General features: G+C 53.3%; 1 protein-coding gene across 3 annotated transcripts in view; it reads right to left on the bottom strand.

The window, feature by feature from the left end:
* Positions 1-22,739, bottom strand: part of PRRX1 (paired related homeobox 1) — a 36,544-nt gene extending 13,805 nt beyond the window's left edge. The window contains exon 1 of one of the 3 annotated variants that reach the window (XM_080601738.1): positions 22,229-22,739. In XM_080601738.1, coding sequence (XP_080457864.1) covers positions 22,229-22,469 — 241 coding nt within the window. In that variant the 5' untranslated portion in view covers positions 22,470-22,739. Of the gene's footprint in view, positions 1-21,798; positions 22,019-22,228 lie in introns of those variants that run through there. The other 2 variants (XM_080601736.1, XM_080601737.1) reach the window with 2 other exon arrangements.
* Between the last annotated feature and the right edge of the window lie 2,180 nt (positions 22,740-24,919).

The raw sequence follows: 24,919 nt of genomic DNA, 5'->3' as shown, positions 1-24,919 counted from the left end.
GTGCCGGTTCGTCCCCGTCAAGCCGGAGCACCCCAGCTTTCGTAGCCTTGGGTTAAGACCCCGTGTCATCGCATTTGGCAGGGCTGAACGTGCCCCCGAAAGGTCAGGGGATGGCCTCCAACGCCCACATCCTCTTCCCATCAGCTCCCCTTCCCATGCCGTGTGGCCTGATGTTTCATCTTAGGAACGGCCTTCGCGCAGCCAAGATCACGCTCGCTAACCTCCGCCCTGCTCCATCGGTATTTTCTCAGTTCCAAAGCTGCCTCCCTGCTCCCTTGGTCCCTCCCTGCCCTCGTTCATTCCAGATAACGCCTGTCTTCTTTTCTCTCCAGCACCCTTTCTTGTCCTTCCTGCAAAGGCTCGAGAAGCTCAGTGCCTCTCTTAACCCTAAAGGTGTATATCCAACACACAACTGCTCAGAAGATTTCGTCTTACAAGACAAACCTCCTCTCAGCTTGACCGTGCACCCAGGACTACCCAAGGACGTTATTCATCTGTGCTCCACGCTCGTACCCACCGCAGTAAGTTCCATAGGGTCACACGTTATAGGCACACAGAGTTATTTCCACCTGCTCCCCTGCTGGATTTCCCCAGGGTCCTCTTTCTCGGTACGTACGGAGGTGAGCCACAGACCCGTAGCTGGACACAAATCACACCTACGTCCCAGGTTTCAGGGGACAACACACCTTCTGATGGAACAAGGCTTGAACAAGAAAATACAGAGTACGCTAGGGAGATTCCCTCATTGTAGGGACCACATGTGGGGTGGATTTTGACTCCTTCCATAAGAAGTCGCCTTTAGGAGACAGAAAAATCGATGCAGTGCCGGGTGCTTGGGCCGAGGGCTAATAGGACGTCCTGGAGCCAGAAGCACAATGCAGGCAATGCCGTGGTTGTTCCAGCCCTTCTGGGTGCTACACCCCAATTTTTTCAAGGTCTTTCCAGCCCTCAGAGTGGCCCCTGAAACCTAAATGAATAGAAACCACTTCTACTCCTGCTCCTGATGGCCACGGGTTCTGCATGCTGAGCCCCTTGCTAGTGCTCGTGTAGATGGATGCATCAGCCAGAAGCCACGCAGCTGGGACCCCGCAGCACCCCTCCAACCATTCCTCCCATCCAGCACCCACCTAAACTCTGGATATCACTGCTTTTATTACATTTTCTCTTGTATTTTAAGAAGTAGCAAAAAGGCCCCATGAACTGCAGCTAGTGAAGCGTTCTAATGGGAGAAAATCAGAGATGGCTTTGCATGAGGCATGTACACACGTGAAAAAAAAAAAAAAAAAAAAAAAAAAAAGAAAAGTTTTTGCCAAGGCAGGAAAGGGCTGCTTTAGGGGGATTTTTTTTTCAGTCCATATATACACTGCAAACGAACCACTTGGCATTTCAGGCTTTTCGGACGTCTCATTTCCAAACGTACGTGGGACCTGCGCGAGCAGACAATGACCCGTGGGATGCGCACGCCAGCTGGCCCCAGCGGTGCACATAAACAGTTCTCGACGGATATTTCATCTGTTCATCATCAAATGGCACGGCAGAGCAGGCTCAGCTCACCTCGCATGACAGCAGGGGCCCAAAAGGACTGTACCAGGACGGGGGGCACCTGGGAGAAGGGAAGGTGCAAAGGATGGCACAAACACCAAAAGCAGCTATCCAAAGTCTGCGCTCCCCTTTCATTGGCATCCAAGAACAAATGGATTTTGCCCAGATCAGGCCACCACCTCTACAAAGGAACGCGCAAATCAGGCCGGAGCCGTTGTACAGCTTCACTCAGAAATCCAGATTTTGACCGCTAATGCATTTTATGGGTCCCTCTTGATTGCGAATGGAAAACCGATGATATATGAGGTCCAGGAATAACAGAACTTGAGCCTGGCTGTCAGCATCCAGCCCACCTGCCTCTTCCAGGGGCTGAGCATCCCGACAGGGAATGCATTCCTCGGGTGGGGATAAAGGGCCTTTATAACCCACACGGCTAGAGGAGGTAAAAGGATTAGAGCACTTAGGGACGTTTCAAAGAGTAACTTTCTTGATGCAGCAGCATTTAGCAAAACAGGACAGCGGACGGGATGGACCAAGGGCTCCGGTGTGCTCCACACCCCGGCTCGAAGGGATGCCAAGAGAAAGCAGGCTGCAACCCACCTCCATCCCCAGCCCCTTCTGGACAGCAAATGCATTTCACATTAGCTAATAAATTGCTACATCTTATGTTTCTTAGCCTGCTGGAATGATGAATATTTTGGAATGTATTTGCAATGGTTCCCTGCCAGAGGCGAACAATCATCTAGAGATTTTAAATCAAAAGGCTGAAAAATGGAAACCTCTGTATTTCCAAAAAGTTCACTGCAGTTTGAAAAGCACAACTCCCAGCAGAGGAGGCAGCATAATTATTGTCAGAGTTCCTGTGAATTGGGGCAAATGAGTGATATGTTGGAAATGACACTCCCTAATTCGGATTAATAATCTTTGCCTGCAGGTGATGAATATATTATCAGATATTTGCTTTTTGCTGCCCTTAATCAGCCTGCAGTCAGATATGCTAGCCTTGAGGACCAGACAATTTAGGGGACCTGCATGGAAACACAGGATATTTCAGCCACAAAGTGCTGCTTTCAGTCTGGTGTAGAGCAAGCAGATGAATGTTGCTTTTTTAGCATAACTTAACAGAATGGAAGCTTTTTGAAAGGCTCTAGCTAATGAATTGCATCCGCTGCCTTCAGTTGTGCTGGGGCAAAAGCCACATCCCTGCCAAAAAGAGGAATAACTGGCCCAGAAAAAGACTTGATAGCTCACCCAAGGTGGCCCAGCTGGAGAAACATGACCACGTACCCGTCTCCTGCTCTGGCCACTGCATCCCTCCGGCTGTGGGAGTGCGGATCATCGCACGTGATCACGGCTGAGCAAGCTCAGCGCAAACCCAAAGCGTGGATGCAAAGCGTCCACTGATAAAGGAGACCGGTACGTGGTCTTGTCTCATTGCAAGCAGCCAGAGATGGAGCAGGGCCAGGAAATAAGCTTCTCTCTCCCTTTGGAGATGGGCTGTCTAGACGCGTTGGCAAAGCTGCGAAGCCGAGTTTGCAGCGCTGCATCTTTCTTGTATACAGCCTGAAAAATACAGCAAATTCCTGTCCCCCAGCCTGTTAGTATGGGCAGTTTTTCAAACTTCCTAATGTCAGTCATATCCAGAAATGTCAATTACTTTTAATGAGAAACTTTTAAACAGAGTTTTTTTCCCTAGGAAAACATCTTATGATTTTTTTTGACCAATCCACTGGCAACATTGTTTGCTCGTTATTTCATTACGTCTATTTTTACTAACAATTAAAGTAAAAAAAAAGTCTAGTAAAAAGTATTCTCAACCCAAGAAACATTCATATTTGTATATAAAATGCAATGGAAACATAAAAAAAAAATAAGTTACCCAAATAATAAAAAACTATTGAACAAAACCACTGGGAGTCAGGTGATGTTTTTCACTGGAAAAACAACGATGTTTTGGGATATTTAGGGAGAGCGTGCCTAGCCTCAGGGCCCCACTCAACACAGCATTTAAGTGGAAGTTTAAAGCCATCCCACACCAGTCCTCCTCCAGGCTCTCTAATACCTTCCAAAGAACAGCAGGACGAGGGCTTTTGCTCCAGACCAAAGCCCTCCTGAAATCGGCCAATGACTTTCCACCAGATTTAAGTTCATGCAGGTCACTATAGTATATTAAACAGGTTTCTCCTCCTTCTCTCAGCAGAGGCCCTCGAAATGCGCTAGAGAAACACGAGTCAAGACTGCGCCTCCGTTTCCTTCCTTGCTTTGCCTCTCCCGTCTGCTCAGATGGAGAACTGCTCCTGGAGGACGCGTTCTGGCACTCTGCTCACAAAACATCCAGCAGTCCTGCACTTACAGTGGGCGGACAAAAAGCAAATCCCTTCAAAATAAACCAGAGGTTTGGATGCATTGTGCCATTCGTAAAGACAACAGTTTGGGTATATGGTATATAGGTACACGGCAGCCATTTCGGGGTTGGTTTAGACAAGCAGCTGTGAGATGGGCTTTCCACTCTGCTCCACCAACGGCATCCCTCAATGGACTTCTGAAATCACCCCATCCCTAGGCAAGGAAGCTCAGCTGCTCCCTGTGTGCAGGGGACTCCCTGTCAGAGGTGCCTTCCTCCCTCCTCCTCCTCGTGCGGCTCTGCATACACCTCCTGGAAAGGGGTGCTGGGAGGGACACCACAGCTCAGGCTTAGGGCCATCTCCTGCCAGCCCCAAGTCCCAGCCTTGTGCTGAAGGTGACGCTGAGATGGGACTGGTGAGCAGCCACGACACTGCTGGGCAGACTGAAGTATCCCTCACGCAGGTCCTGGGACATGCGAACTGCTCTGCAAAGACCACTGCCACGCAACGTGCTGTAACAAAGATCAGAGCATCCAAAGAGCCACAGACCCAGCTCAGAGAGAGCTAATGCAGAACGGTCCGATCCTGAAATAGGTCCTCTTTTTCTTCTAAACGCAGCTCATTAAATGTTTGCTGGAAAAACAGAAAAGCATTTTCCACAGAGAAGAGGACATCCAAGAAAAGCCCTTTTGGACATAAATTGGCAAGAAGCTCCCAAGCATTTATCTTCAGCATAGAATGTGCTCTGTCAGGAGGGCTGTAACTAACAATACGCTGAAAAACATGCCACAGACTTCCACTGTATTTTATTTGGCACTAAGGAGTTATTCCTCAGCACAAAGAATTCGCAACTGGCATCGGTTAAACGAGAAATTACAACCTTCAAAAGATCTATTTAGCGTCAACTGCAGAAAGTACAGAATTCGCCATCGGCTTTGATGACAACAGATTATGCCCCATAAAACGCTGCAAACACGCCTGGCTACAGTGCTCGGCACAAGCTGCCAGTGCAGCGGGGGCAGTCGGGACTCGGCGCCTCCTGCCCCTTCTCGGGACTCTGCTACCTCTTCTAGGATGGTGACAGCCCTCTCCCCGGCCCTCCGGCTCATGTGGATGCTGAATTCAGCCACTGGGCTCGAGGCACTGCAACCCATTTCTGCAAGGGTCAAGCAGAGCCGATGGGCAAGTGGCTCTGGTCAGGCTGCAAAGAATCCCCAAGCCACACTGCAGCATCTTGGGGCATTTGGGGCAAAGTACCCCAAGCTCGTTAGCCCTACAGCTCATTAGTGCTAAGCAGGAATAAGGGAAGTGGCTCATTCTTCTGGGCTGGATGCTCATCCATTTGGGCAGGAAGCGAGGGAGCTCCAGCACTTCGCGTGCTGCTCAGCTCCATCCCAGGATGGGAGACGGCCACGCGGTCCCTGTCCCGCAGGGTCATCCCCAGCTCGCCAAGCGGAAGAAGGAGCTCTGTCAGCAAAATCCCAAGCCCCTCAAACCCCTTTCCACTCCTGCTTGCTGAGCGCTCCAGAAAAGGAAGCCTCGGAGGCAGGAAACCTTCCTGGGGTTTGCTCAGGATGAGCACCGTGTCCATGCAGGGTGTGCACGGTCTGGTTCTTCAGCAAGCACGTTCCCACAGGGAAGGGAGAGACCGTCCCCCCAGGTGCCTGCAACGCACCAGGGCTATCTCAAGTTAACCTGGAAAAAGTGATGGAGCTTCTCAGTCCAAAATTAATCCCCGCATTGGCTGTCAGAGTGAGCTCTGGAGAGGTCAGCCCAAACTCAGCTTCCTTGCTGCAAGCCCAGAGCCTGTTCAGCGAGCCGTAAAGCGCTCCCATCCCCGTGCTCTGCGGGAGCTTTAGTGTTTCCTTCCCTAGCCCCAGTAAGAGCCTGCAGCTACAGCACACCTACAAAGACACGGTTTTATTAGGCAAAGACCCTTCGTTTACCGTGCTCTGGCAGGGTATTTAACCATTCACAAAGTGGGGAAAAAAGGAGATCTGCATAGCTGCAGCCTGCAGCAGGGAGCCTGCCCCGTGTCGGCATGTGCTGCTCCAGCACTTGTAAAAGCAAGGTGCCTGCGTGGTGTCTGCAGCCTTCAAATTAACCCCTGCTCCTGTGCACCTTCCACACAGGCTTAACGTCAAGCCCAGGAACTGCCACTGGGCTTGAAATTAAGGAAGAGCCTGTGCAGGGCTGGGGCAGGGGGGCTGACCTCGCCTTGGGCTCAGGGATGTGCCGCCCAGCATTGCTAGTGTGCAAGAGAAGGGGACAAAGCTCACGGACAGTAAGTCGGATGCTCACAGAATCACGCAATTGCCTCTGGAAGAGACTGGTATCAAGACAGGCTCTGGACAGACTGGGCTTCCTCTTGGTCAAGGCCAGCTGGGTCCCATCCTCCTGACTTACACGCACTGCCAGACATCTACTTTTTACCCCAGTTTTTCACAGGACCCCAGAATCTACAACTTTAAAAAATTAAAAAGAATTAAGAGCCACAATCATGCAAAGAATCACAGCAACACTGAGACTGGATTTTGGTCTCAATGCACTGTTCATGTGGGACTGCAGACACCCTGCTAGCAAGCCAAGCAAAAGCTGGGATCCTGGTAGTAACAGTCTATAGTTAGTAAGTTGGCCAAATTTTACAAGCTAAACCCATCCACAGCGCCCGTTGGTACTCCAGCCCCTTGCAGCTGGGCGCCTGACAGCAGGCTGAAACGCCCAGCTTGAGGCAACCGCACAGGAAAATCTCGGCCACGTCCCGCTCAAGAAGGCAGACGGCATTTTTGACAGGGCAGGCTCTGGAGCCCTCTCCTCTCCTTTTGTCGGAAAATTTAGATTTACTTCCTTACACAGAGGCTCTAACGGTCGCGCTGGAATCGTGTTTTATTTCCCAGCCTCTGATGGGAAGAAATGCATCAAGCCACACGTCATCTGCTGCCGCGGGCTCACTCCTGAGCGAGCGCCTGCTGAATGCTGAGGACGCAGCGACTGCTCCCAGCTTAGGCACTGCTCTTACTTCGCAGATAGTTTAAGTGCCCCCAATGAATTGAGACGCTTTCATGAATCAAAAGCAAGAGGAAAAAAGTATAAATTAAACCCAAGTAATACTTTGACCAAATCTGTTCCCAGCATTAGAAGGACTGGAAGAGCTGCAGATGAAAAGCTCCTATTAAGCTGGAGAATTCATTGTCTCATCCCTGATGAAGGATCGATGGGTTCCTAAAACAAATATTACATTTCTTTCTGGCTAGCAGCACTCCGATTTTGCATTACATGAACAGCAGAGGCAAAAGAACTCCCAATGCTCCTCATTTACACACAGACGACTTCAGGTCCTCACGCTTGCTGGGGCTGCAACAAGACACATGGGTTTCTTCCCAAACCCACCCCAACTGCACCTCTGCCCCAGAGCTCCACCTGGAATGGGCCAGGCTGCCCCAAAACAACGCTGAATCCCTGCAATCACCCTGGCAGCTCGAGAGGAGGCTCTCCCACCCAGCCCTGGTACCCAAGCCCTCCTGGCTCCCCACTTCACCATCTGCCACGCTGCAGAAAGACCTGGTGTCCCCTTCTGCAAAGGGATGCAAAGGATGGAGAGGGGTTTGGGACCCAGCCCAGAGCACCCCCCAGGGAGATACTGACTTCAAACTAAAAAATAAAAAAAGGATAGATTGTCAAAAAAAAACAAAACAAAAAAATATAACAACAAAAACCTCTTCCCTTCTCCCTGCTCTCCCTCTGGCTTGTTCCTTGTCCCGGCTGAGTTCAAGACAGGCTGCGCCTTGCCTAGAGCGCAGCTTGCCACGCTGGAGCGACCCAAGCCGAAGATGGGCCTCGGCCCTTTGAAGCAGCCACAACAGAGAGGATGTCCTCTCCCTGGGGACGCGTTGCACGGGACTGGCCCCAGCCACCAGGAAAGCAAAGCCAGTATGCGACATGTGGTAGGGGAGAGGCAGAAATGGAGGGGAAGGCGCCGGGAACAGCTCGCGCCAGCCTCCCTCCAGAGCTGGGCATGCTGCGAGGGGACGGCGTCCTCACTTGGCTGCTCTGGCATCAAACCCCTCCAAGATGTCATCCAAAGGGGTAGCCCAGCTTCCCTGGCTGTTTTCACCTGGGTTCCTGAGATGCAACGCACTCTTTGATTGTCCCGACAGTTTTTGAGTCATTGGCCAATTTCAGCCACAACTTGGCAGGGGAACAGGAACTGCAATGGTAGCTCAACCCTCAAATTTTCTTGAAAATCTGGTGGCTCAGTAAAAATAAAGAGGGCTGATTAACGCCCGCAGCAAGAGACGGAGCAGCCTGGTGAGCTCAACCCCTTACAAGACAGCCGAGAATCCAGACCAGACAGCACTGCTGCTCTGATGAAGTAAATGAAACTCCAGCCCCAATTTCCTGTGGACATCCCTGCAACACCAGGCCAGGGCTGGCAGAGTTCGGAGCTGAGACCAGGCAGCCCAAGCCTGTGGATTTTGGTACTGTTGCACTCAATTTTTAGCTGTGACACCAGGAGAAAGCAGAGGCGAGGCGGTGGGAGCGCGGCACTGAGCACATCCGCGTGCCAGCCAGGGCCATGGCCGCACCACGACGTCCACCGGTGTTCTCCTCTTTTCCTGCTGCCATTAGACATTCCTGTAGGCTCGAACCAGTAGATGGCACCAGAATAACGGAAAAGTCCCTCTGGTTCTGCCCTCTGCATTTTCCCAAATTCTCCTGCAGCCCCCTGCACAGCCCGCTGCAAGGGCCACAGGGTGCTGGGAGCAAGCAGTGGTCCTCAGCTCTGGGCTCGAGAAGCCTGTTTGGAGCTGCCCTGCAACAGAACTGCTTAAAGTTTTAGCAAACAAAGTTAGAAATAAAGAAAAGTCAAATAAAGAGCTTTCTTCCCATTTTCAGGTTTCAAAAAATCATTTTTTTCCCCCTAGCATATTGCTTTTACGTGAAATATAGAAGCAAAGCATTGACCCAAAGCATCTGCTTTCTCCGTAGTTTTTGTAATTTGGGGCAGTTCCCCCCGCCAGCTAGAACAGACAGATACCTGCTACCTGCTGCAGTTGAACAGAACCTACATGTTTTGATGTAGAAGCGATTTACCCGAGACGTGCCTGGCTACGTGTTGAGGTACGAAGGTGCCCTTCTCTTCAGCAGCCGTCACTGCCGGGACTGCTAAAGCGAAGCCCAGTACCTCTTCCCAAGCAGCTTCCAGTGGCAACATCCTTGATTCCCCACAGGCTGAGCAACCGCTCGACTCTCAAACCAAGCACCGGGACCAGCTCAGCTGGACTAGGCACCTTTCCCGAGGAGGTACGTGCCTCGCTCTCAAACGCAGGGCTCTCTGAAATTCTCTCTTTATGGAGGAAAAGCCTAAAGCAGGATTAACAGCCGGGGATCAGCCTGCAGCAAAACCCAGCCACGTCAAGGCCGGTTCAGGATTACCCCACTCACTGGATCTGTCACCCCGGTGATGGCAATGGATGGCCATGCTTTGGGAAGCGGAGCTGGGATGATGGTGGTCGGGCACGTTGAACACCCCGGAGCCACGGCCATGGCCCTGCCACGGAGATTTAACGTGCTCACAGAAGCACACGAATTTTTTCAGAAGCTTGAATCTTGCCTGGAGTCAGTCTGGGACCAATTCAGAGACCCTCTGACTTTTCGCACCCAGAACTCAGCTTTGAGCATGGCTCAGTCCAGCACCACTTTAAAAAAAGTTGGATTATTTTGATCTCTTCCCTCTCCCCATTATCGATCATACCCAAGCAAAGTACAATTCTGCCAAACTATTTTCCAAACCATTTCTTGGCACTTTTTTTTTTTTTTTTAACTTAATGGCCCTTCCAGAAACAGAACGCAATTGGAAACCTCGGCGCCCGAACCCTCCTTGGCCAACAGCGTGTCCTTGAGCACGCAGCCGTGAGCAGCGAGCATCCCTGCTGGGAAGTGACCAGCCTGGCTGGGTGGAAGACAGCTCCCGTCCCCATGGGCTGCCTGCTGGAGCAGAGGATCAGCCACGAGGGCTTCGTGCTGTGATCGCTGCCCACGGAGCTGCCTCTCCACAGCTCTTCGGCGATCCCTGGTTTCCGCAGGCTCCTCCCTGGCCGGCAACAAACGAACACAAAATGGAGAAGAGAAGCGGCAAGAGATGGCTCCGACGGCCGTCACCACCGCTGTGCAAAGCCTTTAGCTCCTTGCCCTTGGTGCCGGCCCTGCGCAGCCATCTCTGACCTTCCCAGGGAGCCCAGCCTACCAATTCGCAGCCTCTCCGTCCCCAGGTGCTGCTGAATGTGGTCATCCCCCCATCCCACTGTTAATTAGATTTGCAGCTCTCCCTGTTTTCCTCATTTACCCAAAGTTGCATTTACAAGACGCTGTTCACACACTCTTCAACCTGGCCAGAAATATCAGAAATCTCCCGCAACGGCCTGTTTTGTTCAGAGCCTCGGTAAACTCAGAAGAGATCCCGAAATCGGGGATCAAACTGAGCTATTTCTGTGTCTGATGTTCAGCCTTTTCAGCTCTGCAGAGGTTCTCCTGTCTCCGCTATTCTTAACAGTGGGATTTTGGAAAGATTTTGGGAAGGGGATTGTCCTATAAATGAGCCTGGCAGCTGGTTCACATAAGTGAGTTACGATCAGGGATGAGGCCATTGCTTTCCTTTTGTTTCTCGCTGTGTTTTGGTTCAAACCTGTAAACAGATTTGCACCGAGTGGATCTGCGTTCTCCATCTGGTCCTGTGATCCCATTTCCTGGCAGGAATATCCCTGACATCGAGTTGTGCAGGAATGCTGCAGCACATCCATGCGTCCCGCGGCCAGAGCCGAGCTGCTGGGTTTTTTGGTGTCTGCACGCATGGCCGTAGCGTGTCACCCAGTTACCCCGAAGGGGCTTCCAGGCATTCAGGGATGGAGAAGCCAACACACTCCTTCCTAGTTATTTCTAGTGATTACATTGCATCTTACAGTTAAAAAATGCGTATTTTCAACCTCCTTTCAATGCTCCTCTGGCTTTTGCTCTCAGCCACTGGCTCTTGTTCTACCTTCCTTTGATGGATTAGAGAGGAAAACAAAGAACTCTTCCTAGAGAGTCACGGAAACGGAGATTCAAATCCATCATCACGGTGTCTGGAAGGACTCTCAGCACTGCCCAGCCCGAGAGGGACAGCGATACGTCACACAAGCAAAACCAGGAGGAGAGCAGGGAAAACCAGCATCACCGCCCGCGAGAAAACCCCAGTTCGGTACCCAGCCCTGCAAAGAGCACTCCAGCCTGAAAGCAAAGTGTCCCCTCGGCTTGCTCGCCTGTCACCTCCTCCTGCCACTGCCAAACAAGAGCTCAGCAATTGCTTGATCAGCTGCTGGGCCACGCTGAGGCAGACACGGAGCCTACACGAACCAGCTCGGAGTAATGGAGCGCAGCTTTGCCGTGTGGTTTTCTTGCTAATCGCATACCAGATTGTCTTTTCAATCACATCAGCTCCTTCCAGCCCACAATACCCAAGCTGAAAGGCACATTTAAGAAGCCTGTTGCCTGGCTTCCCAGCAGCAGGTCGCTCCCAGTTCATGTGCCCCTTCCCCATCCGCATGCTCTTCCTCAGCCTGGTGGGTCCCCCTTGTCCCACGGGCACCCCAGTGGGCACAGCACAGCATCCTTCTTGGAAAGCAGAGAAAAATCATCAGCAGCAGCGTTTTGCTGGCCGGGACAGACAGAACAGGGAGTTAAACACACAGGCAGCTGCCCACTAAAGTCACACTACCGCTGTGACTTGGGGGAAGGATGTCCAAGAGACCCCTCAGGCTACCTTGCACAAAGCAGGATCAGCGCTACGATATTCCCTCCTTCAGACGTCTGTCTCCACCAGATCTTTTCTTGGAGTCTCCATCCCATCCTCCTACCACCTCTTCCAGTGTTTCCTTACCCACAAAAGACCTGGGAGGATTTCCCTACCACCACACTTAAATCTCTCTTGCTGCAACCCAAGTACACGTGCCTGGAGATCACTCTACACCATCCCCTTCCTATGGCAGCCCTGCATCTATTTGAAGGCTGTTCTCCATCACCTTTTCTTGAGACTAAGCACCTCTTTCCTCCCAGACCGGGGGTTCTGCAGCTCTTTATTGCTCTCCTTCTCTGGAATTTTTTTTCTCGGTTCGCATCCTCCTCAACATGCAGCGTGCACAACTGGAGCCCACCTGGAGCCCTCCCCACAGCCGTGTCCAAGAGGACACTGCACAAACGAAGCAGAACTACAGGAGACATCGGGGGTAAAAAACATCTGCCTCTCCTCATAAAGATGCGGCTTTCTGCACTGAGCAGAGAGTTGGTCCAAGGCCAGGCGAGCAGATTTGCAAAGGGCATGGAGCCACGGCACTCCGGCATACGCTCCTTATGCCAGATTCACCCCCCGTTCCTACAGGCAGCAGGTCGGCAGCTCCTGCACCGCCTTTCTTATAGGGCACCACGCGGAAAGGCTCAGGCATGGCTTGGTGGAGACATCTGCTCCCTAAGAGCGACCGTATCCTGCCGGCAAGCCCAAATCCCCAGCTGGGAGCCACTGGATGAGCCCGATCCATCTTGCTGAGCACCCGGGGCCAGACCTCATGGAGCACATTCCATGTAGGACCGGCTCCCCGCGGCCGGAGCGCTTGGTGCCAGACAGAGGAAGGGTTAGCACTGAAACAGGCCGCGAGCGAGCAACATGGGGCTCTTCATTCTTCTCCAGGCCCCTCGTTTTCCTAAGGGGAATGCCTCAGAAAACCCAGTGGGGGGGTGGGGAGGAGGAATTCACAGTTCCCTTCCAAAACCCAGGCTTTGTTTGTTTGATCATTTTTTTAAATGATCGAGTAACTTGTGAATACAATTTCTGATGATTCCCACATCCTCCCAGCTGGAGAACGGCTCATGAACAGGCTCCAAACTCTGTAAATGAGCTTGTTAGTCATAAGTCTTCAAACAGGGTTGATAAACAACTTTCAGCCTGCAGGATATTCATCAACCATTCTGTCTGCCTGGTCTCCCGACACTAATTTATTATTTACAATGAGAGATCCCTCTCCTAAATCACAGGTGATTGTTTCTTTTCACTGATTAACTGTTTTTTTAGATATTTTTTTTTAAAGGAGAAAATGAAAAACAAATCACAAACAAGCGATGCGTAGCAAACACTTATTCCTGAGCAATTCCCCTAGTTTCCATGAGACACATCAGCAGTTGTCCAAATGAAACAAACTGTCAGCAAAGATCTTTTTGGCCAAACGTTAAAGACCGGGCAACAGCCAAGAAAAAGAGCACAGTCGTCCCGACCAGCCGCTGGGAATTTCTGTGTCGGACACCAGATTCCCCAACACCAGCATCCTCCTTTGGGCACGTGGAGAGCCCAAGCATCTCAAGATGTTGGGGAGATCGGAGCCCGCATGGGAAGAGCTGCCACCACCAACTGTTGTGTGAAGCACACAGCTGGCTCATGAAAGGGGATCTCCTTAATGCTAATCAGTTAATTAATGAGGAAGGTGGTCGGTTCCAGAGACGGAGGCAGATGAAATAGCAATTAGCTGGCGGCGATGCAGAGGGAAGAATATTCCCGAATTAAAGCCGACCTCTTATATACCACCTATCCAGCAGATTTCAAAGCCCCTTATTAAGGGGTTGGGATCATTACCCAGTTATGTGGGTAGGGAAACTGAGGCACGGCAAGGTGGACTTGGTCAGGTTACTCCATTAAACATAGAAGAAAAAGACCACAGCCAAGGCACTAAGGCATTTTGGAGCAGTAAAAGACAAGCTGGGTAATCCTACAAGGCCATCTCTACTGACATTCAGGGCGGGACACACACACAAAAAACAGTTTTAATTTAGATTTTGGGTGGAAGCCCAGGACAAAATGCTGTACCCTACAAACCCTGCCTGGAGTACCCCCAAGCAGAGTGGCCCCCTGCAGCCTGGGGAGAACATGGAGCAGACAAATGCCCTCCCGAGCAAGCTGGCTTTGTGTGCGCGTAATATCCAGACCCATGTTTCCACCACCACCACCTTGGGTCTCCATTCCCGGTCCACAAAGAGGCGCAGACCCCCATCATCATTCGGGGTGAAGGAAGTAGGATGCAGAGCTCAACTCCATCCCTGTCTTGAAAACTTTTTTTCCCCCTCTCATTGCAAAATCTGATACATTTGCTCAGACATCCTCAAGCACTTCAGACCAGACAACCTGTGCGTGGAGAGGGACTTCCCAGTGCCAACACAGAACAAACACATTTCGGGAACGAGGCGCAGTTTTCACCAGCTTTCTCCAGCGTTATCAGTGTCGGAGCCATCCATCCCAAGCAGGGACGTGATGATGGACTCCCAAACCTCCGCGCTGTCCCCTTCATCCAGGTGAAGAGGAGACCACCTCGGGGGCCACGCAGGATGACCACAGGTATGCAGCATTATGGGAGTGTCTCCAGCCACGGGGGAAGAGGGCTGTAAAACCCTAAAGGAAACCAGCCCAGGCTTCACAGTGGCAGGAACCATCTGTGGTACAACCGAATGAGGGCAGCCCCTTCTGCAGCGCGAGCCCCCGAGCATTAATGCTCTGCTCTCACCGTTATGGCTCTGGCACCTTTCCCCATATAAGTCCCTGCAGAGCCCTGACTCTACTAAGCTGATGCTGAGAAGCGACAGCTCTTCAAAAGCTGTGACCATGATTTTTTCCCCCCAAACGTGGGCCACATTAGTGATGCTTCCAAAATTGGATGATTCCCAGAAACGCTGAGCAGGTCTTCACAGCTTCGCCGGCTGCAGCTGTGCCCAGCTCACCCACTGCTCAAACACAGCCAAAACGAGAGCAAAGCACAGACTAGTACAGGTCCCCGTGGGTTAAAAGACCTACCCGACCTTGACTGGTCCAGCATCTACACTGGCTACAAGACAGGGTTGGAGGCTACTTGGACACAGCCTCCTGCAGCCACCCACCCTGCTCCATCACCCCCAGGCACCCCGCTTTTTTCCCAGAGCCCCTGGGACTGCTGGTCCCCTTCACATCCACATGCCATTTTCTTTCCAAGCCTGCCCGCTCAGCAGCCGCTGCTGGCAATTTTTTCTTGCCCCCAGATGCATGGGGCCATGGATAAATTTGGTTTTATTGTGGTCAAGGAGGCCACAGGAGAAATTCAACTGCTGGTGGGCTCAGAGCAGGAAGCGATGTCCCCAGGCTCCTGATGAATTCCAGCTCTCGGTGCAAGAGCAGATTTGCTGCCTGAGCAGCTCATCAGGACGTGGAGAGGGTCCTGGCCAGATCCCGAGCGGCTCTTTGGACGCTCGCCCTGCCCAGCAGTCTTGCTGACTGGATGGAGTTTCTCCTGTAGGAAAATTTCTCTAGCCAGAAACGGGGGGAAAAATTTGGGTGGAATATGAACTGGACGCTGCGATAGGATGCAGTGACTTGTTAACAGCTCGGCTGGCTCCCCTCACCTCTCTTCTCTCCTTCCCTTCCAGGAACACAAGGCACCAGGAGGTCCTGGGCTCCCACTCCAAGGCAAACGCTCACTTGGTACAGGCACGACAAATCCAGACTGTCTGGGACAGGGCTTTAAACACTGGTGTAACCTTTTCTTAGCCTCTGGAGGTGAGAGAGGAGCCCAGAAAGCTAATGCAAACTGAAATAGATGCTCGCTGGCTTGCTCATCAAGCCTCTCTTCCCAGACCCGTCCTCACAGACGCCAGGCTTTCCATGGCAGGAGGCAGCCCTCAGCCTCAGCACTGCTGCTCTGCTCTGTGCCCAAGCAGCATCCTCCGGATGTCCTCATCCGAGAGAAATTTCTCTCATAATGAGGCTGCCATGGTCCCAGCAGACACGCAACGTGTCTCCGCTCAGCTCCCACCCAGACCTCACAGCATCTTCCGCGGCTACAGGGTGGAAGGCAGCCGGGCCCAGCAGAGAGAGAGGGAAAGGAAGGGAAGTGGCAGGTTATGCGTACATCATGCGTTCACAAATCGATGTATGAAGTGAAAAATGCGAGCAGAGCCAGCAAACCTCGGTGCTGGAGGGCCCTCAGCTGTTACAACACAAGTGACAAAGCACAAACCCCTGCAGGCCTGTGCCATGGGGCTGGTGGCAACGGTGCCTACACAGGTGAGCTTCAACTGATGTCATCTCTAACACAGAAGCGTTCAAAAGGACTTTTCTCCACAGAGACTCTCCATATAAGAGGTTGAATTTACACTGCTTCATCCCCTCACGGGGAGGGACCGCCAGCAGCCTTCACCACATCCCATGGGACTGCTGGGATTTCGCAGCCCCTTGAGACGTCTGCTCCCTCCCCAGGGCAGCCGGCGGGTTCAGAAGTTACGTCCCACGGACAGAAACCATCCAACAGGCTTTTCTTGGAGGAACCAGCCTAAGAACATGAAACCCTGGTGTCCTGAGTGTAAAGCTTCAAGGACAGTTCAGAGGGAAAGCACGATCGGGGCCTTGGACGACAGCTCCTCCGGCCAGGCCGTGGTGTTCTCGCTTCACAGCTCCATAATCCGCCCCAAAGCCCAAGCCTACTTTCGGAAAGGCAAGTAGGGTGGGGAACCAGAAACACAGTGATTCATCCTCCCCAGAAACAGAGGCCCAAGTCTGGAATATTGTGACACTTGGTAAATCCTCGTGATGTACTTCATTATGCAAGAGAGGCCCAGCAGGAGCACAGCTCCCTCAGGGCTCCTTCGTATGGGTTTCAAAACCGATTAAATATATCATAAACAACTTGCAACCAGGAATAAACACCTATAATCCCATCAAGCCATGCTGGTGATGTCAAAAACCACGGCAGCGAACTCAGAGTTGCCAGGGAAAAAAAGGAGAAAAAACAAGAATATAGCCTTGAAGGAATTATGGCCCTGTAATTCTGCGTCTGCCTTGTCAGAGCATTCAGCTTTAAAGTTTGCCAGCTCCTCCCAGCCACTCCTGCTTATACTTTGTCCGTGCTCTTGCTCCCTCTTTCCTGGCTCCCTAACATCACGTATTTGGATGCGTGTTGCACCTCTGCTGAAAGGCAGAAGGCCCATGTCCCCGAACGCAGACAGCAAAACCGCCTGATGCCTGCGCAGAAATATTCCACCGGCCTCAAAAAAAGCTTTTTGCATGACTCAAGGCTGCTGGTCAAGCCTTTAAACACTAATACTCATCAATTGGCATCCACATAAGCAGCCCATTGAATCGCATGCAATGACTCGTGTGAGTAAGGATTGCACAAATTAACCCTGAGATAATATTTTCCCATGCGATCACTGCTTTCTACATCATCAAAAAGATGGAAAATAGACTGGCTAGTAGTGGAAACTCGGTGCAGATGACAGAAAGCTGATGTTCATTAAGAGCGTTCTAGCAGTTTAGACCAAACCTTTAAGTTTTATGAGAGATTTCAAAATCTAATTTTCATGGAAATGTTTTCATTACATTAAGGGGGGGGGGGAAGGGGGGAGTAAAAACCTCCAGCAAAATCTTTTTCAAATTAAAAAGTTGGAAGCTTTGTGCAGATGGATTGAAAACACAAATACCATCAACAAATTATGAGACCATGAGAACCAGGAAGCAAAACTGATTACGATCAAAAAAAGTGAAATTCACAAACAAATAAAAGTCTAGTTTCGGCCGTCAAAAGGAGGGCGGCACGGCCAGCACTCGCAAACTGAGTCAGCGCCCTCCTTCAGCTTCACATGGCTCTTTTTTTCCTTTGTTAATAATAGTAAGCTGATTATTATTATTACTTTTTTTTTTTTTAAATCAAAAGGTTTCAAGTTTGTGACAGTCACATTTCCATCTTTTGTCTGCATCCAGAAGATCTAGAAATTTATGTCAAAACCAAATATTTTTTCCACTTCTAATTGTAGGATTCAGAGATGCAAGAAAAATATCAGCGTGAGATACTTGACTGAAAAATCACGCGCCAGCTAGCCTGAGAGTGAAATTAAAAAGATGCAACATGCGTGGAAAGAAGTGAATGAAGCTTTTAACTTTTTTTTTGTGTTCATTACCTGGCCTGCTATACAAGCTTTATCCCAAAGAACGTGGTTCACCCTTCCTGCAAGGAGCCTCTAGGACACACGCGGCACTGCTGGCACGCGTAAAGATTTCTCCCGCAGGAACACCGCTGAATTTTTCATGCAGACAGCCCAAACGACAAGTGCCTTAAAAATAACATAGACCCGATCCCCAATTTTTCCACGTCAGCTGCTGGAAGAGGAGGACTTGGGTGTGGAAAGTCCTTTCTGGCAGCAGCCTGCAGGGATGCTCGCCGCTGCCGGGGGGGTTAAAGGCAGCGGCCGCTTTGCCCCACTCGCCTGTAACCTGTGGGCAGCAGCAGCCCCTTTCTCCCCGCAGACTCTCCCTTTGCCCACCAGCTCCGCAGGACAAGCGAGGAAGAAAATATGAGCTGCTAGATTTAATCAATCTCTGCTCCAAAAGCGCTTTCTTCCTTCTTTTCTATTCTTTGTCCATCCCGGGTTGCCAGGCTCAGCATCTTCTGGGAATAAGGGCTGTGTTTTCCTAACAAAAGAGCCACTTAGGACTTGAAGATAAAGCAAAGGTTTGCAAAGAAAACCCTGCAGTCCTTGGCGCTTCCTCTCTCGTTCCCGGGCGCCTCGGCAGCCCTCCGAGCTTCTGTCCCCTTCCCAAAGCGGTGGCAGAACTTTCCCACCTCTTTTTAACAATTCAAATATCTTTTTTTGTGCGGGGTGGGGAGGCACCACAGCACCGCAGACAACCTCGGGATCAGCAGAAAAGGAGAAACAATTCAACCTTTACACAAACCCTTTCCCTCCCGCAGCCACTGCACTTGCTGTAATTAAAAAGAGGGAATTAACAGCCTAAATACTAGCCATGTGGGAGCAGCCCAAAGGTCCTTCAGCTCAGGATCCTGTCTCAGACGGCCTCTAATGACAGACAGAGGCAGCGATGGGGTGATCTCTGCCCCAGTTCATCCCTCCCGCCCCCAAAACCCACGGCTCCGAGCCGGTGATGCACCGCAGCAGTGACAAGCCAACCCCGGCCCCTGTCCTCCCTCTGTTTGCCTTCTCCTTTTTTTAAAACCATTTCTGTATCTGGCCTCTGCAGAACCCTGGTACGAGACCCGTCGTCGTGCTGGCTGGGGAAAGCAGCCCCTCCTCGTGCTCTCACCCCGCGAGGAACGAGATGAAGCCAGCACGGATGCTCTGCCTGCCCCATCCCGAGCAGGGCAAAGACACCCACCTCCTCCCCACTGCCCCGCCAGGGGTTTCTGCTACCCGGGGAAGCTTTTTTGGTGCCGAGGGGTCACGATGCCCGCTGAGCCAGAAGCAGCGGTGGGTAGCTGCAGGCTGCCCGGGCCCCGGCTGTAATTTTGAAGCTGCCCCGACAGCCCGAGCTGGGCTGCCAGCCCGGGAGAGATTCGCAGCCCCCAGACCTCCACCTCTTCTATACGGAAGAGAAACTGAAAGGCAGTAATAACTCCAATATGCAGGACTTGTGCACGTACCGGATCAAAGCGGGCTTTAGTCATTCCTCACAAAAGAAAGGCGAGCGCAACAATTTTTCTTTTGCTGCTCAGGCTTTCTCCACGTCGTTTTATGAGCCGTCAACAGCCAGGCTCAAATAAACAAAACAAAACAAAAAAGCAGATGGCAAAAAAATGCCATCTTTAAAACTAGCTAATAGCTCACCAGCTCTGGGTTTGGAGAAGTAATCCCGCTCAGAGCCACGAGCTTTGGGAACCCACCGACAGGGTTCTGCCACCACCAAAGGGGAGGGGAGCAAGGAGAGCTGGCTGCCCTTGCTGGGAAGCCCAGCGAGTCCTCTCTGCTGATCTGGGACTGCATTTTCATCACAGTTTTAGCTGGAGTCAATGGAAACCCTGCTACCAAAGCAAGCGTTGGCTGTATCTTATCAGGTGGCTTTGCAATGAGGAGCAAGTCAGAGTCCTCCTGGCTGAAGGGCAGAGGCTGGGAGGGTCACAACGAATTTTATCAGCTTTTAAGGTATGGTTTTCACAGCTACAATTCGAACTGAAATCAGTGAGTGACAGTTTCGCAGCACCACTGAAAACGAAAATCAGTCCCTTAATACACTGACATTTCTCCCTATCTATGTTACAACCAGAGCTACTCCCAGAAATGCTTTTTTTTTTTTTAAATAGAAAAAAAGCTTTCTCCTCAACCCCTTCCAAATGAATTAATGGTAATGTAGTCCCTTCAAACTCCAAATAAAACCTTTCGTCATTTCTGTGTCAAGCTTTTTCCCCGCAATTTCATGTTACATGAGGAGCACCTAATACTTTGGGTTTGCACCCCGCTTCGGGACAGAATCCAGCAGCAGACTGACTTTCCCCCAGGTCAGCAGATCATTTCCAGTATTCCTGCGACATTCCACAACTCCTCCAAACGGCTTTCACCTCCTCTCCCTTCGTAACACGGAGAATAACCGAGCCCTGTGTTAGCTTTTCCGCTGAACCAGCTCTCATTTTTCACTGAGAAAAGCTCAAACCTCCGCACCGCTGCCCAGCTCTCGCGCAGCCCTTTTCCTGCGTGCGCTGCAAAGCGCTTGACAAAACACATGCCACAGGTGGGGAAACTGAGGCACGGAGACGCAGGGGGTCTGCTAAACACATCAGTGAGCGAGCCAGAGAGCCCAGATGTCAGCTCTGCCCAATAAACCAGAGAGAATTTATCCCCGGTATTTATTTTTTGCTTACTTTAGAATACTTTTAAAACTTTCTAATTCACCGCAACAGCATTAAAACTTTTACTGCATTCAGGGAATTGCTGATTTATTTTAAGCTGGAGTTTGGTCCCTGCCCGGCAATGCTGGCTGGGAAACACACCCTCAGCCCGTGATTTTGGTCTGGTTCATGCTTGAAGAACAGGGTGGGGGTCAGGGAAACACAGCCCCTCTTTTCCACGCTGACCAAGCCAGCTCAGCGATTGACAACGGGCAGCACCAGGAGCAAAGCAGGTCCAAATAAAATATGATAAACGAAACTGGGTGGGAAAAAAGGAGAAAAAAAGAGACGTTTGCATAACTCGTTGGTTAGTATCGCGGGGACTCTCCGGCCGCAGCGGCACAGGAGCCAAATCACGGGGGAGCGGCGATCGCTGCCTGCCTTCCCCACCAAAGCACGCACCATAAGGGCCAGAAATTTAGTTTTGCTCCTGGGAAGGGGCATTTTTAAAGCCGTTTTCCCCGCAGCCGTTGGCCCGTCCTGGCCAGGCTCTCCGGGAAGGGAGCAGGTCAAGTCCCCTCGGCTTTGCCCTTGGGGTCCCGCGGGGTGGGGATGCGGGGAGCGGCTGCTTTCTTGTAGGGCTCTCCTCTTCCAAGGCCGGTTTCTCTCTCGGCACGGCTCCGGGAACCCGAAAAGGTGAGGAAGCGCCGTCGGAGCCCCGGGGGACAGCGGGAGGAAGGCGGCTGCCGGCTGCCGGTCGGGCTCCTCGCCCCCGGAGCCTCGGCGGTGCCGGGAGGGGGGCGCAGCGGGGAGGGCTCCCCCCTGCAGCCGGGGGGTCGGGGGACTTGGGGAGGGGGCCGGGGGACTTGGGGAGGGGGTCGGTGCCCGGCTCCGTTCCCTTCTCCCCCGCTGACACCGCGGCGCTGCGGCTCGTTTACCGCGGCCGCCGGCGCGAGGCGAAAAAAAAAACAACAAAAAAAAACGAAAAGCGAGGTTTTCGTCGACTTTTCGTTTTTCGCCTCTCGTTGGCGGCCTGGCCGCCCTCGGGGGGGCTCCTGGGGAGCCCTCGGAAGCGAACCCGTGTCCGTATCCACGTCCGTGCCCGTGCCCGCCGCGGGAGGGACGAAAATCGCAACGAAAATCGCGCCCAGTCCCCGCGCACGCGGATATATACATGTATATAGATATATCTATTTTTTTTTAACCGAAACGAAGGTAATAAAGGATTGGGGGGGGGGGGGGGAGATCTGCGCACCTACCTCGCCCCACTCCTCCGCGGCTCGCCCCTGCCCAAGCGCTGCGCTCGGAAAATCCCGCGCAAGGCTGCGCCCCTTCCCCGCCGCGACGGGGACCGGGAGAAGCGGGGCAGGAGCGGCCGGCGGCTCCGTTTTGCGGCCCCGCAAGTCCCCTCGGGCTGTTTGCGAGGGCAAAGCCGTCGGAAAATCGCTCGGCGGGTCCCATCCGGAGCCGCGAGGTGCTCCGAGCTCCGACGGGATGGATGGAGAGGGAGGGAGGGAGGGATGGAGGGAGGGAAGGATGGATGGAGGAAGGGATGGAGGGATGGAAGGAGGGAGGGAGGGATGGATCCTGCCGGCCCCATCCCGCCGAGCCCCGTGCTCAGCCCCCCGGCAGGCGATGCGCTCGGGGGCTCAGCCCGTGTCCCCGGGGGGGGGATCCCCCCGCACTTACTGTCCTGCTGCGGGGTGTCGCTGCCGCTGGTCAGCCCGGGGGACTCCAACAAGCTCCGGCCGGGCTCGCCGCCACCCTCGTCCGCCTGGGCGGCCACCATGTCGCCCGCCTCCTCCAGGTCCAGCAGGTGGCTCACGGAGAAGTTCTTCTTGCCTTGTAAATTGTCCAGGCCGGCGGGGCCGTCGAGGCGGGCGGGCAGCAGGGCCTGCCTCTCCATGGCGTGGGCATAGCTGGACGCCATGGTGCTGAGCGGGGCTTTTCTGCCCTCGCCCCCCCCGGCGCCCACCGCCCCCGCTCCCCCCCGGCCGCCGGCCCTTCGAGGAGGGGAGGGGGGGAGGGGGGAAGCGCACGGCCCCAGGTGGGGGGGGGGACACGGGGACCCGACGGGATGGAGAGCTGCAGGGACCGGCTTTAAAACATGCCGGGGAGGGGGAAAGGCGAAGCGGCCGGCTCGGGGCGCCGGGAGCTGCCGGCGGCCGGGAGGAGCACGGGGGCTGTGGGGCCGCTGGGGCGGGTGCGCCCCGTCCCTCCGCCTTCCCCTCCCGGCGGCTCCCGGCCCTTCCCTTCCCTTCCCCTTCCTCCGCCCCTGCCCTCCCCTCCGCCCCGCACTTCAAACGCCGGGGGCGGCCCCGCCGCGCTCCGGGCCCCCCCTCCCGGGACGTGGCACCGGCCCCCGGTGCTGGTGCTGAGCCTCGGGTCGTGCTGGGGAGCCCCCCGGGGGGGGGGAGAGGGGAGCGGTGCCCTCCGCCGGGGGGCCCCCTCTCGGCGGCCGGAGCACGGTGGGCACGGCCGCTGGGGGAGAGAAGTCGGGAAACGGAGAGCCGGGGATGGAAAAGTGGTAGGGAGAAGGGGAAGAGAAAGAGAGAAGGGAGAGGGAAAGGGCAAAAATAATGAAAGGGGGAGAAAAAGCGCAACGGAGACCTAAGAAACAGAAGAGAGGCAAGAAATCGCAAAAGCGGAATAGCAAAAGGAGAGCAAAAGCGAAATAGCAGGAGAGAAAGGGGGGAAAAACGAACCAAACCCCCCAAAAAACTAAAAGCAAAACAGCAGAGAAGAGAGAAAGACAGGAGAAGGAGGCGCAGAGGACATGCTCAGCTCCCCCAGCCAGCGAGCAGAGAGGTCCCAGGGCCCAGCAGGTCCTGGTGGCCGAGGGCACGCAGGGGTGCAGGCAGCACCCCCAGGCCCTTGCTCGCTGCAGAAGGACCCTGAGAGCAGCCCTGTGGGCGCTGAGCGGGGCCGCTGGCGCTGGTCACGCTCCCACCAGGCCAGGAAAGGTCCCCACGTCCCCGTGGCTGGAGCCTGGGCTCCGAGCTGCCACAGCCAGCCCAGAATTTCCATCCCCCCTGATCTGGGGAAAGAACATTTGATGCCATCAAAGGGCTCCAGATTGAAAACAGATGTGCTTCCCCGAGCCTCTCCATGCATTTAATTAAGGCACAGGCATGGAGGAGACATTTTCATCATTAGTTTGCTTTCAGCCCCCCCCCTTCCAGTCCCAGTTTACCCTTTGCAGTCTCCAAGACCCAAATGAGCGTGGCAGGGCTCTGCCGCCCGCAGCTCGGGGGCTGAGCAACGCAAGCACTGGGGTGAAGCCGTGCGTGTGCACGGGAGGACGTGGGCGTACGTACACCCAAAATGCTGCGTGTGCATCTTCCTACACAGCTGTGCATGCCTCACCGCGTGCTGGTGCGTCCCTTTTTCTGGATGGGTGTCAGCATAAGGGACCGTTTCTGCAGGGCATCCTACAGCACATGCCCACGTGTTGGGTGGGGAAGGAGCCGTCTCTTCCCACAGCCGTGTGCCTCTCAGAGCCCAGCACGCCCGGGACAGCGAGGGTCTCCAGCCTGAGACACAACGGGGGTGTACACAATCCCTTGCTCTGAAGGACGGTGCTCTGCCCTGTGCATGAAACACCCTTTTCTCAGCCTCTGCCTTCCCCATGGATTGGGCTGCCTTCTTTCTTGGTGAGCCTGCTTTTACCCTCTTTCTCCCAGTTCTCCCTCAAATCAGTCTTGCAGCTGGCCTGGCTTCTATGAGCAGGAGCAGGGGAGTCCCAGCCACACACATCCCCTCTCCACTGGGGAAAGGCTGCTCAGTCCCAGGCAACCTCTGCCGCAACAGAAGACACAGAAAACAAAAGAGCAACTCTGTGCTCCCTTCACTCACATCCTCATAGACTTCCCAGGTAAGAAGCATTTCCCTTTCCTTCTCACAGGCCCCCATCATTCAGACAACCCTTTCCCCAGGAACTCAACCTGATATGAGCCAGTGCCCTGGAAAGATGATGGTGAAAGCACCTTGGTGCTGCGGGTAATCACATCAACATGTGCATCTACTACGAAGGCAGAATCCCTCCTGCAAGTTCGCAGAGGGGCCCAGCTCTGAACTAGGCTCTGTGGCATTACCCTGAGATGAGCCATGAGTGCCCCCCATACACACAGCACCCACAGGCTGAATAGCAATGTAGTTATAGCACCAGCTCAGGGCAGGATTAGTGCAGCATCCGTGATACCCTGCTCCGTGTAGAGCATAGTTTACCCTTGTGAAGCTTGAGGAAGGCAGAGGTAGTGCCAGGGAAGAAATCCCAGCAGGAGAAGGTAGCGGAACATGCTCTTTGTAGCAGGGTGTCCTATTGTACTGGTGATCAGCCAAAGCTTGAATGGCTGGGATGGGAGAAGGCACCTTGTCATG

Source organism: Anser brachyrhynchus (assembly GCF_964034855.1).
Source record: "Anser brachyrhynchus genome assembly, chromosome: 8".
In the NCBI taxonomy this organism is placed as follows: Eukaryota; Metazoa; Chordata; class Aves; order Anseriformes; family Anatidae; genus Anser; species Anser brachyrhynchus.
The sequence above is the reverse complement of the archived record's forward strand: the minus strand, read 5'-3'. Positions and strand labels throughout refer to the sequence as shown.